The following is a 17,988-nucleotide window of genomic DNA, read 5'->3' as shown; positions in this document are numbered from 1 at the left end:
TAGTCAAGTGTATACAAATTTGCTAAATTAAAGCTAAAAGACAGTTACTAGTAACTCCTAAAGCTCACTCTACTGGGAAGAAAAGGTGCTTCAATGGCATTCTTAAGCAATATACCAATGGCAGACATATGTAAAGCAGCCACATGGTCTACACCACACTCATTTACTGAACACTACTGTGGATGTATTATCTCGCCAACAAGCAAATGTTGGACAGGCAGTGCTTAGAACACTATTTCAAACTACTACAATTCCTACAGGCTTGCCACTGCTTGTTTTCAAGAGGGGACTGCTTTACAGTCTATGCAAAGCTTGTATATCTACAGCAACACATGCCATTGAACGGAAAATGTTACCCAGTAGACATCTGTTCGTGGCATGTAGTGCTGTAGATTCACATGCACCCTCCCTCCTCCCCGGAAGTCTTTGGCCGTTGCAGTATTATATATTGTAAATATGTGTATACGAATGTATGTCGGAACGACGCCTGCCGGAACAACGAATGCCTGAACAACGAGGTCGGAACAACGACCTCGTTGTTACCACTAATGCCTTTACCACAAATGCCTTCACAACGATTTTTCGTTGTAAAGGCATTCCTGGTAAAGGCATTAGTGATAGGCATGCATTGTTCCTGCATGCTCCCCCCCCCCCCCCGGCCCCCCCACACCTAAAAATTACTGCAACACCCCCAGCCCCCCTAAAACCACACCAACCCCCCACCCTTGCCCCTAAAACTACCCCAACCCCCCCAACTCCTCCCTAAAATTACTGCGACCCCCACCCTACCCCCAAAACCTAAAACAACCCCAACCCCCATCCCATCCCTGAAACCTAAAGTACCCCAACCCCCACCCCCTATAACTACTCCGAGCCCCCACCACGCCCCTAAAATTACCCGACCCACCCCTAAAACCTAAAAGCACCCCAAACCACACCCCTAAAACAACCCCAACTCCATCCCTAAAACCTAAACTACCACAACCCCGCCCCTAAAACTAAAAATACCTGACAACCCCGCCCCTAAAACTAAAACCCCAACCCCCCACCCGCCCCTAAAACGGAAAATACCCCAACCCCCTCCCACCCCTAAAACTAAAACCCCCACCACGCCCCTAAAACTGAAAATACCCCACCACGCCCCTAAAACTAAAACCCCAACCCCCCACCCCGCCCCCAAAACGGAAAATACCCCGCCCCTAAAACTAAAACCCCAACCCCCGCTCCCGCCCCTAAAACTGAAAATACCCCGACCCCTCACCCCTGCCCAAAAAACTAAAATCCAAAACCCCCCACCCCGCCACTAAAACTGAAAATACCCCGACCCCCACCCTGCCCCTAAAACGGAAAATACCCCGACACCCACTCCCGCCCCTAAAACTAAAAACCTGACCCCCGCCCCCTGCCCGTAAAACGGAAAATACCCCGAATCACGCCACCCCCACCCCTAAAACTAAAACCCCGACCCCTGCCCCGCCCCTAAAACTGAAAATACCCCGACCCCCACCCTGCCTCTAAAACTAAAACCTCGACCCCCCCCCCCACCCCTAAGACTGTTGGGCTCGGAGTGTTACAAGTTGTTTTTCTTCGAAGAAGTCTTTTCGAGTCACGAGATCGAGGGACTCCTCCCATTTCGGCTCCATTGCGCATGGGGTTCGGACGTGTTCCTTTTCGCTCTGTGTTTCGGTTCGGAAAGTTAGTTCGAATCTCGGAAAAATCATCGGTATTGTTTGCGTTCGGTATCGGGTTAATTACAACAGATCGACACCGACTTTTGAAGAGCTCCGGTGGCCCTTTGGGTTTTTTTTTCTATTCCCCGCCGGGGCCTGGTCGGCCCGGCCACGTGTTTCTTCAAGGCTGATGGAACGGACCCCATTCCGCTTCTGCCCAAAATGTCATAACACGTATCCGTATACAGATCAGCATGTGCACTGGGTAAGTGACATTTTCCATATATATATATATATATATATATATATATATATGTACATACTCATTTGTGCACTCTTTACTTCACCCTCCTCCGGCAAAACAATCAAACTAAAGAACTTGATGCCCATGCACCCTATCACCGAAAGGAGGAGGCACTCGATCTCCTGACTCGAAAACCTTCCTCGAAGAAAAACAATTTGTAACACTCCGAGCCCAACACTTGATGGCGGACTTATGCAAAGCATGTGAATCTACGGCACTACATGCCACGAATAGATGTCTACTGGGTAAGTAACAATTTACTTATAAAGCACACTAATCACTTTTGAGGGCATTCGGGCGTTGTTGTAGCTGTGCTTGTCTCAGTCAAGCAGCCACATTGTAAGATCTCTTCTGAACACCTGGATGGCGGTAGATGCCCTTAGGTGGAGGGGAGACGGTTCCATGCCCTTGCGGCTAGGTACGTGAAGGGGCAACCACTGTAGGTGCTGCAGCAAATTTGTGGTGTGATTGCGAGGGAGAGCGAGGCAGAGCAAAGGAGTCTTGATGGATGGAGGAAGTCCGTGCAGTGGTTGAGGCATGCTGGTCCTAGGTCATAAAGGGATTTGTACACAAACGTCAGGAGCTTGAATTGGCACCATTTGTTGGGATCCGTGAAGGGTTTTTCGAGCCGGGGTTTGACTCATGCATGTTTCCAGTCTTCCGGGTAGGTAGCTGTGCTGATAAAGGAGTTGAGGATGTTGGTGAGTTTGCTGGTGATGGTGCTGATGCCTCAGTTGAACATATGGTGAGGGCAAGAGTAAATGGGTGATCCTGAGTGGATAGATCTCTTGTGAGATGTTTCCAGTTGGCTATGGTGCAGTTGGTGGTGGGTTCCGAGGAGCTCAGATGGTTGATGGTGTCCGAGGAGCTCAGGAGATTGATGGAGTCCGAGGAGCTCAGGAGATTGATGGAGTCGGCCACGGAGGGTTGGGGTGCGATGTTTTTGTAGTTGGTGGTTATTTTGTTGTGGAAGAAGTCAGCAAGGGAGTCGCGTAAGGTTCTGTGAAGGGATGGTGCAGTTCTCCAAAGCAGATAGGTTGGAGAATTCTTTGAAGATTTTGAAAAGTTCTTTGCTGCAGTTGGAGCTGGTTTGAATGCAGTTGGTTAGAGCTTATTTCATGCATAATTGATGCTTTGTTATATTGACTGAGCTCACTCTTGAAACCAGATCGGTCGATAGGATCCTTTGTGGAGCGCCACCTTCTTTCAAGCTGCTTGCACCTGTGCTTGGCGGTTCGGTGTTGTGGAGAATTCCAGCCACTTTATTGGTGTGGTTGTTGGGCTTGCTGGGGACAACAGTGTTGACGCAGTTTGACATCCACATGATGAAATTTCTGACAACTTTGTCTGTTTGGATATCTAAGTGGTGAAGGTTGAAGGCGGTACACCATTGGCTCCTGATATCTTGCCCCAGCTTCGATAGGAAGTGCGGGCTGGTTTGGTTGCGTTGTAATGGGCTAGGGAAAATGTGAAGTGTATGATGAAGTGGTCCTTCCAGGTGGCCAAAGAGACTGTTGCTGGAGGTGAAGATGGGATCCAGTGTGTAAGCCCTCCTATGTTCATGGCCTCCACAAGACCAATGATGATGTCGTCGTTGGGTTCGTTGAGGTGGAATTTCAGGTCTTCAAGAAAGATTTGGTGATCAGTATCGATGGCTTGGGTGGTGATAAGTTCAGGGATGTTTTCGCAGAAATGTTGTCATGGCCAAGGTAGTCTGTATGCAAGGGTTCCTTTAAGTGAGGTTTTTCCATCTGGGTTGATCACAAAGTGAAGCTGTTCCATGATTTGAGCGTCGTTCTGTGTGAGGCAGAGCAGTGGAGTGTGTCCTTGTGATTAATGGTGATTCTGCCGCCTGGCCTGCCTGTGTGATCCGAGTGGATGATCTTGTAGCCGTTGGGGGTGGCTGCGGCGATGTCTGGTGCAGAGGAGGTGTTCAACCAGGCTTCAGTGATGAAGGCCACATCTGGAGCGAGGAAGGTGATGGTATCCCATAATTCCGTGGCATATTTGCTGAGGGAATGAACGTTGATCAAGATGCACTGTAGGAGACGGGGATGTCTGGGGGTGTCGGAGAGGGGGTGTCTAACTGTGCTGGGCTTCTGATGTTGCATGAGAACTGGGGGTCGACCTCCACGAGGGCACTGGAATGGGATGCACTTTAAGGTGCTCCTACGTGGGGAGTGTCTCACAAAGACCTACGGTGTGTCAAACGCCACCAGTAAAACGATTTTGGGAGTCAAGATCCAAAATTAGCTTGCATCAGAGGGCCACAATTACGACCCGTCTTCCGAGGTGGAGGCACAGACAGTGCAACACACTTTATGGGGAATTTGGGACACACTTCACATGTTCACTCACAAGAGCTACAGTCGGAGGCTACACCGGAGGGTGATAAGCCAGCTAGGATATTGGCTTGGCTCTTGCGGTGCGTGAGGCCCCCTACCTAAAATCAAGGAAACTTAGGGCCTATGCAGGCAGCAATTTATGGCTAATTGCAACATCATTTCTCTGTTCTTTATAGTTACCGAATGCTGGGGCAGATATCGCCACCGTCTAATTCTTGTGTAGGATTGTCTTACCAACCCTTATAAGGGGAGCAGGTGGCCGCCTTGGATGCAGATCTCACTAGAGAGGAATTATTTGAGGCCATTAAGAGTGTGCCCTGTTGCAAGACACCACACACTAAAGGCCTCCTTTCTGATTTTTAATCCAGCTATTCAGGTTTGCTGGTCAACCTGCTCTTGGAGGTCTTTCGGAAGGCCCGACAGTTGGGTAGCCTGCCAAGGTCTATAGAGGAAGCTCTTACTATGTTGTCTAAACCAGAGCTTAACCCTGTGCAAATTGGCTCATATTGTCCGTTGTCTGTGATCCACACAGATATTTAAGTTCTAGCGAAGGCCATAGCTAATCGATTGAAAACAGTAATCCCCCACTTAATCCATGACAATCGGTGTGGGTTCATCCTGCACTGTAGCACCCTCATGAATATATGTAGATTGCCATATGTCATGCACTTCATGCCTTGTTCGATACAGGAGGCAGCATTGATTTCCTTGGATATTGAGAGGGCATTTGATACCTTGTATTGGGACTACCTCTGGGACGTGCTGAGGTGGATGGCATTAGGCCCTGTATTTATCAAATGGGTCTCTCTGTTTTATGTGAGCCCCTCAGCAAGGTTCAAGTCATGCAACTTTGTATCTGATGCCTGGACCATAGAATGGAATACAGGGCAGGGTTTCCTGTGCTCTCCATTGATGTCCGCCCTGACAATGGAGCCCCTAGCAATCCACTTGCAGGCTGAGTCGAGGAGATGGGCTACACTTGTGGGAGCGACAGATCACTTGGTTTTGTTATACTCCGATCACGGCATTGTGTACTTGCAACAGGCTGAGCTCTCGGTGCTGCTCCTTCTGCAGGAACTGCGAGGATTCTGATCTCCCCGTAAACCATTAAGATTCCCCCTGGCAAGACTGGAGGTTAGGCCCCTGGAAGCTTTGCCACAGGTTGGGCTGTGATGGAAGCTGGAGGCGTTTAAATATTTGGTTATCCAAGTGGCACATGCAGAGGAGAAACAATACTCCCTTAATATAGGTAGGCTGCTGGCTAGGTTGTTAGCCTCTGTAGCATTTTGGCAAACATTGCAGCTGTTGGTAGCAGGTAGACTCTCCCTCGCGAAAATGGTGTTGCTCTGAGATGTTTGTATATATAACAGAATTTGCAATGTTTGATTCCCTAGAGCACCTTCAAGGAACTTGATAGCCTACTGGTGGCACGGATCTGGGCGGTTAAGAGCAACAGGATAGGCATACAAATTCTCAAACTAGACTCTACACAGGGGGGCTGGGACTAGTGGACCTTGCGCTCCATTACCTGGTGTCGCAGCTACAACATGTTGAAGATGGTTTCGGAAGTAGATACCTTGGAGAAGTGTGCCTTTGCTGGAGCCCTGGGTGCCATCCGTGTTGATGGCAGGATCACAGCACAATAATTCTCACCCATCCATTGGTCAATAAGTCCCTCGGGCATGGAAGAGAGCCTTCAAGAGGATGTTCTGTACGCCACTGTTTTCCAGGAACCTCCCGATAGTGTGAATACCCCAATTTGCGGACCTCAACTTCAAATTATCATTGACAGTGTGGAGGGAAGGGGGTTTTAAGTTTCTTGGAGATCTCTACCCAGCTGATAATTCTCTCACCTTTCAAGAAGCGCAGGGAATGTTTGGTGTGGGCCCAGTACAGTTCTTGCAGTTTGCAGCCCTCACTAGGTTGATGAGCGGCCTGTACACTGCAGGTGATCCTGGAACTTGGATCTTCCAGATGATTGTTGTCCAATATATATATACCGGTTCCTAAAGGTGGACCGACCGCAAGTTGACCATCATATGCGGGGTGTTTGGGTAGCGGATCTACAAGAGCCCATCACTGACTCAGAATGGAACAAGTCTTGTTCCCTTGGTGAAGGAAGTGTCCAGTAATGCACGTTTCATATTGGCTCATTTTTATGTCATGCATTGAGTGTACCTACCCCCTACGAGGCGTAGTAAAATATACTCCACCTACATGGATGAATGCCTGAGTTGTAGAGGGTTGGGGGCAGAGCGGGATTTACCCACATAATTTGGAGTTGTGGTGTTTTGACCCAGTATTGGCAGAGGTGATAAGCTGCTTACAACAGACTACTAATATTCGCCTTGTGATCACGGATAAATGCTTTCTGCTGGGCCACATCCTGTGCCACGAGAATAGTAGGGTTCAATATTGATTGGCTCAGTTGAGGCTTTTACTGGCTAAGCATGGGGTTGCTATCCAGTGGATGCCTCCACCTGGACCCATGATACTGGCATGGTCTACGGACCTGGTGGAATGGGCTTGGGTGGCATTGAGACGTATGAAAGAGGTTCATGCTGATGAGTGCGTGGAAGATGATTGTTGGGATTGGGAGAGTATGTTGCATGGAGTGACAGGAGCCATGGGATGTGCCTGCTGCTGAGGCATTAAATGGGGCGCTCAACCCCCTTGATAGGACCAGTGGGGCCATCAATTGAGATTTGGTTGTGCAGTGCCCCTGGCTTGAAGCAAACCTTATGGATAGCGATGACAATTGTTTAGGCCATGCCCACAGACGACATGACATAGTATGCCACCACTGGAATGGAAACCGATATGAGGGTGGTGGAAACCCATGAGGCTCCATTGTGAGGAATTGCTGGTTACCTTTTGAGATAATTGAATGACCTTGATAGGAGATAACGGTACTATGAATTGACCATTCAAAGCACTGGCATAACTGAACTTTACATGTTTTCTTGTTGCTGACAATGACTGTCACTATTTGTTTTTATTATGTTATGTGACAAAGTTGAAAAAACATTTATTTTAAAACAAACTTTTGCAAACGAGTACCCGCCTTTGTTTTAGTGGAACCACTGCCAGTAGTGCTGTCTGACCTTTCAACGTTTATTTAGAGCACTCACCATAATAATAAAGACTTTGCATTAATGAACCATTAATACAAGTTTGAACAGTATTAACATATGGACACAAATATTACCTCAGCTGCAGACAATTCCCTTCCATGCTCCATAATGTGGTACTGTAACCTGGCAGCCATAGGGTTTGTCCTGCATGGGGTTGGGCCTACTTATCCCAAGGTCAAAATAAACATTAAAACATGTTGTCCTTGACCCCAAACAATATGTCCTGTGCCTCAGGCTATAGGAATTCCACATTGATTTTTGTGTGCTTATTTTTATTTTTGTTCAACACATTGTATCCTACTTTTTTAGGTATACTACATTTAAATTGATGATTCATTGCATCTGTCCCAAGAGAATACAACCGTGGTGTAACCCCAAGTAATATTCAGATATAGTTCTCAATAGGCATTACTACAATTTACCGTGACCAGTCTTCAGACATTTAAATGTCGTTCGAGTAGAAAAAAAAGAAAGTCTACTTGAGCAGTGAAAGCTTGGCATTGTCCGCATGCCCTCCCTAGAACACAATCTTGTGTGATGTTTAGTTTCCTGTTACTCAAAAATTCTTTTAACATGATGTGTGTAATTTGCTCACTTATTTAGGGTTCCAGAATCTAATTTAGAGAACGAAACGTACAATGTTTTGAAACTGTTTTTATTTGCTTGATGGCTAAACTAAATTGTATATTTTTATTTTGTTTCATTGACCATTTAGTAGTGCTCTCTTTTCATGGTATGTGATTAGCTACATCTGCTTCCTTGGGTACCAACTACACAATATCTTCTACTTCAAAGCATATGATCATTCTGATGGAATGTCACTTTGCCTCTCTTAGAAAATTCTAATAATTTTTAAGAGCGTCTAGATGACCATGCTGAAATGTTTCAGGGGTGGAGAAAGACGACAGTAATTTTGGATATGTTTTAATATAAAGTAATAAGCCACAAGAAATTATATTGATATATATTGAGAATGGCCTGTGAATGTTTTACACAAATGTACCATAGTAGGGGAAGCTTGATACGCATAGAATAGTTGGATAACACTGTAAGGAGGTAATAAGTAGTGTGCGGAGCAAAGAACCTAAGGATGATATAGTGTATAATTAAAGGATTATCTCACACCTACTGTATATTCATAGCATAGATGTTTTGAAAATGGATTTTCTGAATGAATAATGTATCCTCTTTGTATGCTATATAAACTAGAAAGTGCATGCATTTATTCATTTCTGAAGACAAGTTCACATCTGAGCTACTAATACAAAAACAAGTGATCATTTATATTAGAGTCACGAAATAACCTAATACAAGAAAGAAAAGTAATTTACTTGAAATCCTAGGTCTGCATATTGGTATCTTCTTTGACTTCATCAAAATCCCATGATCTTCTCCATCAAACCCAGAGACTAGCATGAATATGATTTAGCTAGGGTGTAATTAGACATTCCGCTAGAATAAAACTGCCTGATACACATGATTATACTTACACAGTGAAGCTGGGAGAGTCCTCAAAGTAACAGTGTCCCTTTTTTATGTAAAGGAAAATACATCTATGAATTGTTCTTTTTTCATTTTTAATGGATCTTTAATTGGAATTTCATTCACACATTTACAAATTATTCGATTATAATTAGTTGTATTGAGAAATACATAACAATGTTCCCTAATATATATATATATTTACTTTGAAACCAATTTTTTTAATGAATGTGTGAGCTATGAACATTTGTTCTGAGATCCACACGCAAGCAGAGATGTTTCTATATTTAATAATTCAAACCTGATGGTCATGATAGAAAGGATTACAATTATGTGATTTTTCCATCTTTTTATGGGGATCTATCAAATACGGAGATGTAAAAACACATCACCAAGTGACCTGAACTCTGCAGGAAACAAGAGGATCTGGCCATGCACTGGTAGAAATTAGTTCCGTACGCAGGGACCTAAACAAACTACTATAACAATAAGCAGCTACTGTTATACTAAATGCACTCAGTCGCAGTCAGAAATGGTGGATCTCATAGGCCCTGTACTACAACACTCGACAAAACAGGTATCACTCTCTCACCAACTGCACTTCCCCTTTTCATACAAAAAGCTCGCTCTTACAAAACATGGTATTAGCAAGTGACAAGGCCAGCTTCACTAACATACCAACATACGATCCAACTCATAATAAGTGCATGTCCCCCTCTTCTCATGCACAATATTACACAAGCAATCCACTGATTCAAAACACACAGTGGTAGTCACTGTACAAAGCAACATCTATAAGCTTTTTTCATTTTTATTACAAGCTATTTGAAAGTCATCTCTGCAGGTATGCTATTGAATCTGTGAAATTTCTCCAGGCATAGATGTTGGCTTGGACAATGAAAGTTCACCTATAGAACTCCAATAAAGATCAGATCAGAAAAATCTTTATTCGGTTAAAAACCACAGAAGACAATAAAATAGCATAAAGAAAGCAGGCAAATTTAAAAGCACACACAAGATTTAAAATACAAAAGTGCAAATGCATTTGTTTACCATCAGACATATATATTCACTTTGCAGAAGCTGGAGGTGGAGCAGAGCCTGTCTACACCTCCTTATGTTCAAACTTCTTAGCAAAGGCAGTAAGAATTTCCTTTTAGGCTCAATGTATAGGTTGCAAAATAAACAAAATGCAACATAGACTGAGCCGAAGAATAATGAAAGGGACAAGGTTCAAGAGCAGAGTCAGAATATGCCAACATGGATCCTAAACCTTACCAGATAGAATCTTTCCTGGGTTTGGAATTGGAAACAAGGGATAAGGTTCAATATGGTTGTAGACACTAAAGGAGATGAATCTCCACGCTCTTTATTCCCCTCACTGCACGTTCTCTGTGTTTTTGAATTGGTCAGGCAGTCCTGCTCCAGCTTGCATCTAGGGACAGTTGCACTGGTCTGGGGATGAGCCAAACAATCAGGCCTCCCTATTGCTGCCAATTGCTTTTTCACATATCTTAACAATGGTATACTAGATGCATAGTATAGGGATAAACAGTAATTTACAATATGATTAAGCAAAGTCTCTCGTTTTGACCATATTAAGTGCCAAAACATAATTGGAGCGAATCTAACACGGTCTTCCAAAGGGAAACGGCCTAATTCAGTATGACATAAGAAGATAGGCATACTATTGCGTATGGACAAGAGCCTTCTCAAAATAGATTCTCTATAATTTGCAGGTTCCAGACGTCAAATTAGCCCAAGACTCCAAACCCATAATTAATAGTGGAAAGATCGCGTGCCTCGTACGTAGTGATCAAAATGTCCAGGTGTTTGAAGCCCAGCTTCCCCGCAGATCTAAAGAGTGCCTCAATGGTTTGATCATTTAACATTAATCAGGGGCTACCATGTCCGTAGACGGTCAAAAGGATCTCCCTAATAGGTGAATGTCAGGACTTCAGCTAACTTTTCTCCATAGACAAAATGCAATCTCTGTTATGTCTTTTCCATACAACCATCACATGGGATTTTGCCAAGTTGGTCCTTAAACCTTCATCATTCATAAATGAGACAAATTTGTCCAGCAGTTTCTCAAGGCCAGTCCTCCACATCAAAACACAGTTGTTTCCGTAAAGCAGGACAGGTAGTCTCCTAATAGCCCCCCTCTGTGTGTTTGCCTCACCATCTTTTAGCCAGACTTCCAGATCGTTAATACTTAGACAGAACAAAAAAGGTGCCAGCACACACCTGCCTTATGCCACATCTCATCTTTATGGGGTCTGTGCACTCCCCATTGGCACCATATCTTCTGCGACCAGTTACATCTTCCTGTAAATTAGCCAGAAAATAAACCAGAGCATGATCTAGACCCATGGTTAACGTTTTGTGCCGCAGCTTCCCCCTGTTTACCCAGTCAAAGTCTGATGTGAGGTCCCTGAGGGCTAGATGGTGATAGGCCTGCTTTGCCATTTATTAACCGCAAAGTGAGATTGAGGCAATGTTCAAGGGTGCCGAGGCCTTTCCTAAACCCATATTTTACTTCAGAAAACAGTTTTTTCTGCCACTCAAGTTTCCAGCCGACTCAGCAGAATCATCCCGAAGATTTTGCTAGTTGAATCAATCAATTAAATAGGGCGATAACAGTGAGCATCTGCCCTGTCCCATTTATTAAAATCAGGACTATGACAGAGCTGGACCCACGACAACTGTACATCCCAAACATTGAGCAACCGTGGTGCCCAGAAGTCAAGCTTATCAATAAAAAGGTCAATTGGGTCTAAGTCTGTGCCTAGCGCCTAATTCTTAGCACTCTGTACCAATGCATGTATGACCTCAATCAGTGTGGAAAGCAGTTACCCCTCCCCCAACTGCCCAGAGGTTAAACCAGTGCGGTAACACTATCATTACCACCATAAATCTTAGAAAAATGCTAGGCCTATTTATCTGTTGGAATCATAACATCTATGGGTATATTATGCGAATCGCAAAAACATGGGGCATTTACTGTTTTCCAAAAGAGCTGGGAGTCATTTCTTACACATGCCTCGTGCAGTTTTCCCCAAGCATCTCTCCTTATATCGGCTTTCTTGTAATTCAGCCTGCGTGCTCTTACCAGCCCCCTGCTCCTTGGATGTGTTTCAGAGCAAGAATTAGGTCTTTGTGAGCGGCAGAGCACTTGGCATCAAACCGCCTCTGTGTCTTTGTGGCCCTAGCCTTGCCCTCAGTAGGTACAAGGACGACAACACCTTGGCATATCCCCCAAAAAAGCCTGCAACACACACTTTGGGTCAGATCCGTGTCCAGCCATACCATCACCACTTCCATATTCCTATATACTAGAGTTATTAAGGTAGTCTCTGTATCCACAGAGGCCCATTTCCACAGGGCACCCTTGTTCTGGTGATACACAGTTGGGGTTACAGTGGGGGTAATACACGGTTTCTCACATCCAAGATAGAGAGAAAAGGATAATGATTGCTCAGATAATTGAGCAGTACCGTAAAGTGTACAATTCTGTCCTTACAGTGATGGGGCAACACAATAAATCAATTAGGCTGCCCGTGCCTCCACCCATAAATGTTACATAGTCTGTTAAGGGGGGGGGGGGTCGTGCAAGATCAGTTGTAATAAAAAAGTAATATACTTGGTTAGAATTTAATTGAATATAAATATCTCCACATGGGCTGTGCTCAAAGTGCGTGTAATCCTCATTTTCCCAACACACTTCTCCACACACTGTTTTTAGAGATTGAGTCGACAGTGCGATCCCAAATTAGTGTAAATTCCATTTTAGGCTCCGTATGGCTCATGTTTAGTGACTGCTCAAGAGTGGCTGCTAAATCAGTATCACTAAAAAATTAAAATTCTGATGATAAGAATTAACAGTCACAAGCATTTCCCTGGATTTGACCAAGAGGGTAATAATCTTAAAGTGGGGGAAATCCAGGTACTTTTTTATAGTTACCACGCCTAAGGTCGTGGAAATCAAAGTTAAAAAAACACCTTTGTGATGTCCCCCTTGCGGTCTTTGCTTGTGTGTGAATTGATAAAAGCCTATTTACAAACCACCCCAGAGGCCCAGGTCTCCTATAAGCAAACCATGTAAAAAATCTTAATAGTGTCCAACAATTCAGTTTTACCCAACTTGCCTGAAAGACCAGCCATATTTCAAAACAACCATTGAAAATCGTAATAAAAACCCATGGCGTGAGAGGCAGCCCCAAAAGAAGCATCTTCACATGCAGTTGTGGTGGAATTTACAGCATTTAAGGCAACCTGGGTCTGCCCCGTCACTTGCGGGACGTTATTCCACCTATCAGTGGCTGATACAGGTTCTCTCATATCATCATTATTAGGACTCTGGGTGAACGATGGCACCACCAAAGATTCATGCCTGGCTAAGTTCCATTCAGCAGGGGTAAGACTGACAGACATATCCCCCAAGCAGCCAGTGTCCAGAAGGCAGTTGGCAAGGAACCTTAGCTCAGGAGTCTATCAACTTGTTCCAGGGGAGAAACTCCGATTAGATGTTGGGTGTTGGGATCACAGAAGGGCTAAAAACCGGAATATCTGTGACAAAAAGTTTAAATGTGGTCATGCTCAGTGCTTTATAAAAGTAACTCAGTGAGACTGCTGTGATACGCCACAGGAGGGGTGGATAGGGGACAGCCTTTCGAGCAGCATCCTTACAAGATGTTTTTCTAAAGTTGAGTACTAAGCAATCGCCCAATTCCTTTTTATTAGATGGGCCAATCCAATGAACCCGGTGCACAGCGATTATGTTGCTGGATAGACACTCACAAATATAAATATTCGATGTTGTTGTCACCCAGTGTACAACTTTATTTTTTAATTGGTAGCTATCTTTCTCCTGGTTGTTTTTTATGACAGGCACATTCTTTAAGATTATTAGCAATGGCATGGCTTGGCTCCCGACGGCATCTCGAGTATCCTGTTAGTGACTGCATGATCTGAACTCTGAGTATTGAAGGCCCCTCTGCTAATATCACGCTGGGGTACTCCTGCTGACTGCTGGAAATCATTTGACTAATTGCACGTGCCTTCTCCTGCACACTTTGTGAGATTGAAAAGGTTTTGCTAGAGCCACAGTGCACCTGAGATCCTTGGCGCCCCTGGTTGCTGTTCTTCAAGACAGCCTTTGCCTCTACACAGTGTATAAGAGGGTAGGGTGATTTCGGAGTATGTGAAAGGTTGCCAGCTTTCGCAACCTTACCGGCACCCCCTGCCATTCCCCTGCTTAGTGGGTGTGTTCATAAGGAGTCAATACTTCTAAGACAGGTCAGCACTGGGTCTAGAAGTTTGGCAAGGGCGGCCTGAAATGCAGTTGTTAACGACACATAAGCAGAGTCTTTCTCAAGGGGATCCGTCCCCTTGTTTCCCCTCTGCGGCTCTGCTGCTTCAGGGGCAAATTGGATTTTCCTGACACAATCTTCTTCGAACGTATGGCAGTTTTCCTCTGTTTTTTCCCCTTTTTTAGGAAGAGGGCTCATGTGACTCATGTGATCAATCTGGCTACTGTAGATGTCAATTACAAGGTTGGCATTCTAGACACATGGATTGGATGCTGAGGTAGTTTCATTATTTCCAGGAGAACAAGGCGAATGTGGGGCTCCTGTGTGAAACACTGCTGGGCTGATGAAAGAGCTTTCTTACCAACCTCCTTGACACCCTCAATCTCGCTATTAATGCCCCCTTTGCATTCGTGGTAAAGTTTGTAATTGTTTTAGTTAGTGTCTTCCTTTTTGGGGACATCACTGTAGACTTCCTTTTCCCCATCTCCCCAGCCTCCTCCGGGCTGTAACTGGCACAGAAAGGCCCGGTCTCCACCCCCGGGCAGCACCCACGCTGATCCTGTGCTGCGGGTGCCTGTAGAGCTTTTTATAGTGCTGAAATGCATCCCAAAGGCGGCAGGTGAGGAGCTCCCTGGGCCACATCCTTGACCCTGTGGATGTTGGGACAGGTAGTCTGTGCACCATTGCTTCCTGCGCTGCGGTTGCCCGATGAGTGCTTTATAGCATTGAAATGCGTCCCAAATTGGCAGCAGGTGAAGAGCTGACAGGGCTGCCTCCTTGACATTGTGGATTTTGGGACAAGTAGTCGGTGCAACGTCTCTTCCCACGCTCCAGGTGCCTGATGACTACTTTATAGCACTGAAATGCATCCCAAATTAGCGGTAAGTGAAGCGCTGACATAGCCGCCTCCCTGACCCTATGGATGTTGGGACAGGTAGTCGTGCAGCGTCGAAAGATCATACAATGCTGTTTAGGTGTGACCACGGTCAGAAGGTATTGGTGCCAACCACAGTAACAGATGCTGCTAACACAAAATCGTAGGAAGATTGAGAACTATCCAGATAGAGTGGATCAGTGTATTAAATTAGTTACTCATTGTATGGTTCACAGCTATTTCCAGTTTAGGAAGTAATACGGCAACTGTGCTTTCGAATGAAGTCTGCCAGAGGGTATTCAACCTCCATAAACTATTTGCAAAATCAATGTAAAATATCTTTTAATTTGAAATAAAATAACGATATGTTAGGGTATTGATTACCTAGAAACTAAATGGGTCATTGCTGTAATCTACAGATAAAACGGAGCAGTCAAATAGCCACTTTCACTGTTTCAAATTGGAGAGCGTTCATTTTACCTCAAAACTGAATAGCTTACGTCTGTTTCATAATCGAACCTAAGAGTTGACATCCATGTAGGTTCTGTGGAAGGCTAATGGTAGAGTCTCATCTGATGCTCCTATATGTCCGTCAATCCTAGTTTGCCACTTGCCACCAATATTGAAAATTATTATTGAAAAATGAGGTTGCTGGCTCACAATATTTTTAACTCAAGTTGGTATATCACTCACCGAAATGTGCACTACTATGTGGCGTACACTTTGGTCATTTTGAGTTCTTGCTCAATTACTCTGCACTTGTCTGAATTCCATGGCCTTCTGTAGACTTCTAGCGAAGTTGCCAGGAAGGCATTAAATCTCAGCTGTAACACCCAGGCTCTTTACTAATCTCGCAATCACCATTACAACTGCAGAGTTACTCAAGTATATTGAAAGTTGAATAACATGGAATTTTTTTAACGTACTTACAATACTTATGTAACAACACTATGCCTCTTAAAGATGCTATAATCTTAGTGTGCAATTTCATATGTAAACACAACGATGAGGTACTACTTTAGGTATCTAACTACCGATGACTTAATCTCTCAGTTGTGCATGTGGTGTCTTAAATATGTGTTATCAAAGTATAGCAATGTTTTTGCTCTTAAGTATTTAGCATTTGTAGAACCTTCATAAAATAAATATGCCCACTGAGTGTCTGTCAACCATTGTTCTCTCTTCTTTTTGGCAGAGGAGAACCTTATTTTTTTTTTCTTTTTGATTAATTTTCTTCTTTTAAATGCAACATTTGACCATATTATCATAACCCCATCCCTAACTGGTGTTTGAACCGTCAGTCTCGATAATAATGGTCACTACTTTGTACTAGTTGTTGAGCCATACAATTCTAACAACTTATTATTCAAGAGGTGGACTGTTTTGTTGCCGTGATGGGTAATCACTGTGTCTTGGTCAAACTTTTGTGTGATATGACTCAACACATCACAGCAGTCGTTCTTCTAGCAACTTCAAATTAAAATGTAATCTTCTTTTCTCTCCTAGACTGAAACTGGACGCATTGGACTGGAGGGTTGCCTGTGTGACGACTTCTACAAAATTAGAGATCTTTTATACAGTCAATATGCCATTGTTTGAGGAAGGCCCTGCATTTCAATGTGATGGACGATATAAGGGACGCTGATTTTTTCAAAAACTGTATTTTTAAAAATTTTGCAGCTTTAACTGTAGTTTTTTTGTTTCCAACTTCATTTTGAAGAGCCAGTCGTTCAAAAAAAAAGAAATGCTGCAAGAAATGGACTGAAAAAAGGCGATGCTGAGGGACACTCTTCGAAACAACATTCCATCACTTTTGTTGTTTATAAACACGGTTGTGCAGCTAAGGCTGCTTGTGAGTTTCTTGCAGGTTTGTCAGTGACAACAATCCTTGGCGCGATGTGTGGGACTTGAAGTCAGAGTCTTACCTTTCAGTATGTGTACATGATTAAGAAACAAGGCAGCAAAGAATCGGAATAGTTGTTTTTTAGTTCATGTAAATTAAAAAGGAAACTGCCCTCGGAAATCCTTTAAATTTATATAATAGTTTTTGTGTTTTTGCGGTAAATCAAGACCCGTTGTAGGCTGCATACAGAGGGATGGAGTTCGAAGTTCTACAAAATATATAAAAGTGCTGTCCGAAAAGTGAAGAGTCTTATAATTGTTGTGCAAAGTGAATTAATGATTTATTACTACTTTTAATTTAATACACAAAATGCTGCAAATATCTAGGGGCAAGGTAGTGCATACGTTCCAAAATCCTTTATTGCCCTCTGTCCAAGCTTTTACGTGTGTACCACGGATATACTTTATTTGTCTAACAAAATACGCACCTCACAGGCACCTTCTTCATATGTAATGATCTGGTTACTGAATGGAAATTTCCATTATACTAAGTCTACTATTCATCATCTCAGTGTTTAGTAGTTTGGTGTTGCATCTGTAAGCCCAAACCAGTAAATATTTTTGGTATACTTTCTCCTAAGGAGAGGTATAAAAGAGCCCACCTCTAAGAAGCAGTCTCAACTTCTAAACAGAAAACATACCCAGATTACAGGACTGTGGTGAGGAAAAGTGGAACTCATGGAAGTGAAGTGGCAAGTAAGTAATCGGAGCATTACCACTTTCCCTCTTCCTGTAATCCAGTCATTAACAATGAGATCACATCAATCAATAGAGTTGGTCGGAGGTAATGCAGAAATAAGGAACCTAATTTAATAAGGGGGAAAACATCACGCTCCAACAGCATGAAGTGCAGCAGCACCAAAGTCATCTCACGAGTGGAGCCCTTGAAGTCCATAATACTTAGGTAGCAGGTGAAGCCCGGGCAATAAGAAGACACTCCGTAGGCCTCGGACCAAGAAGCTGCA

The 17,988-nt window shown here is 43.9% G+C and overlaps 1 protein-coding gene across 2 annotated transcripts in view; it reads left to right on the top strand.

Annotated features, from left to right (window-relative positions):
- CPSF2 (cleavage and polyadenylation specific factor 2) overlaps nt 1–17,268 on the top strand; it is a 188,865-nt gene extending 171,597 nt beyond the window's left edge. For both annotated transcript variants that reach the window (XM_069208202.1, XM_069208203.1), the window contains one exon: nt 16,628–17,268. In XM_069208202.1, coding sequence (XP_069064303.1) covers nt 16,628–16,720 — 93 coding nt within the window. In that variant the 3' untranslated portion in view covers nt 16,721–17,268. The remainder of the gene's footprint in view (nt 1–16,627) is intronic.
- Nucleotides 17,269–17,988: the final 720 nt, after the last annotated feature.

This window comes from Pleurodeles waltl, chromosome 9, assembly GCF_031143425.1.
Source record: "Pleurodeles waltl isolate 20211129_DDA chromosome 9, aPleWal1.hap1.20221129, whole genome shotgun sequence".
NCBI lineage: Eukaryota > Metazoa > Chordata > Amphibia > Caudata > Salamandridae > Pleurodeles > Pleurodeles waltl.
Note: the sequence above shows the minus strand (reverse complement) of the source record. Positions and strands in the feature narration are given on the sequence as shown.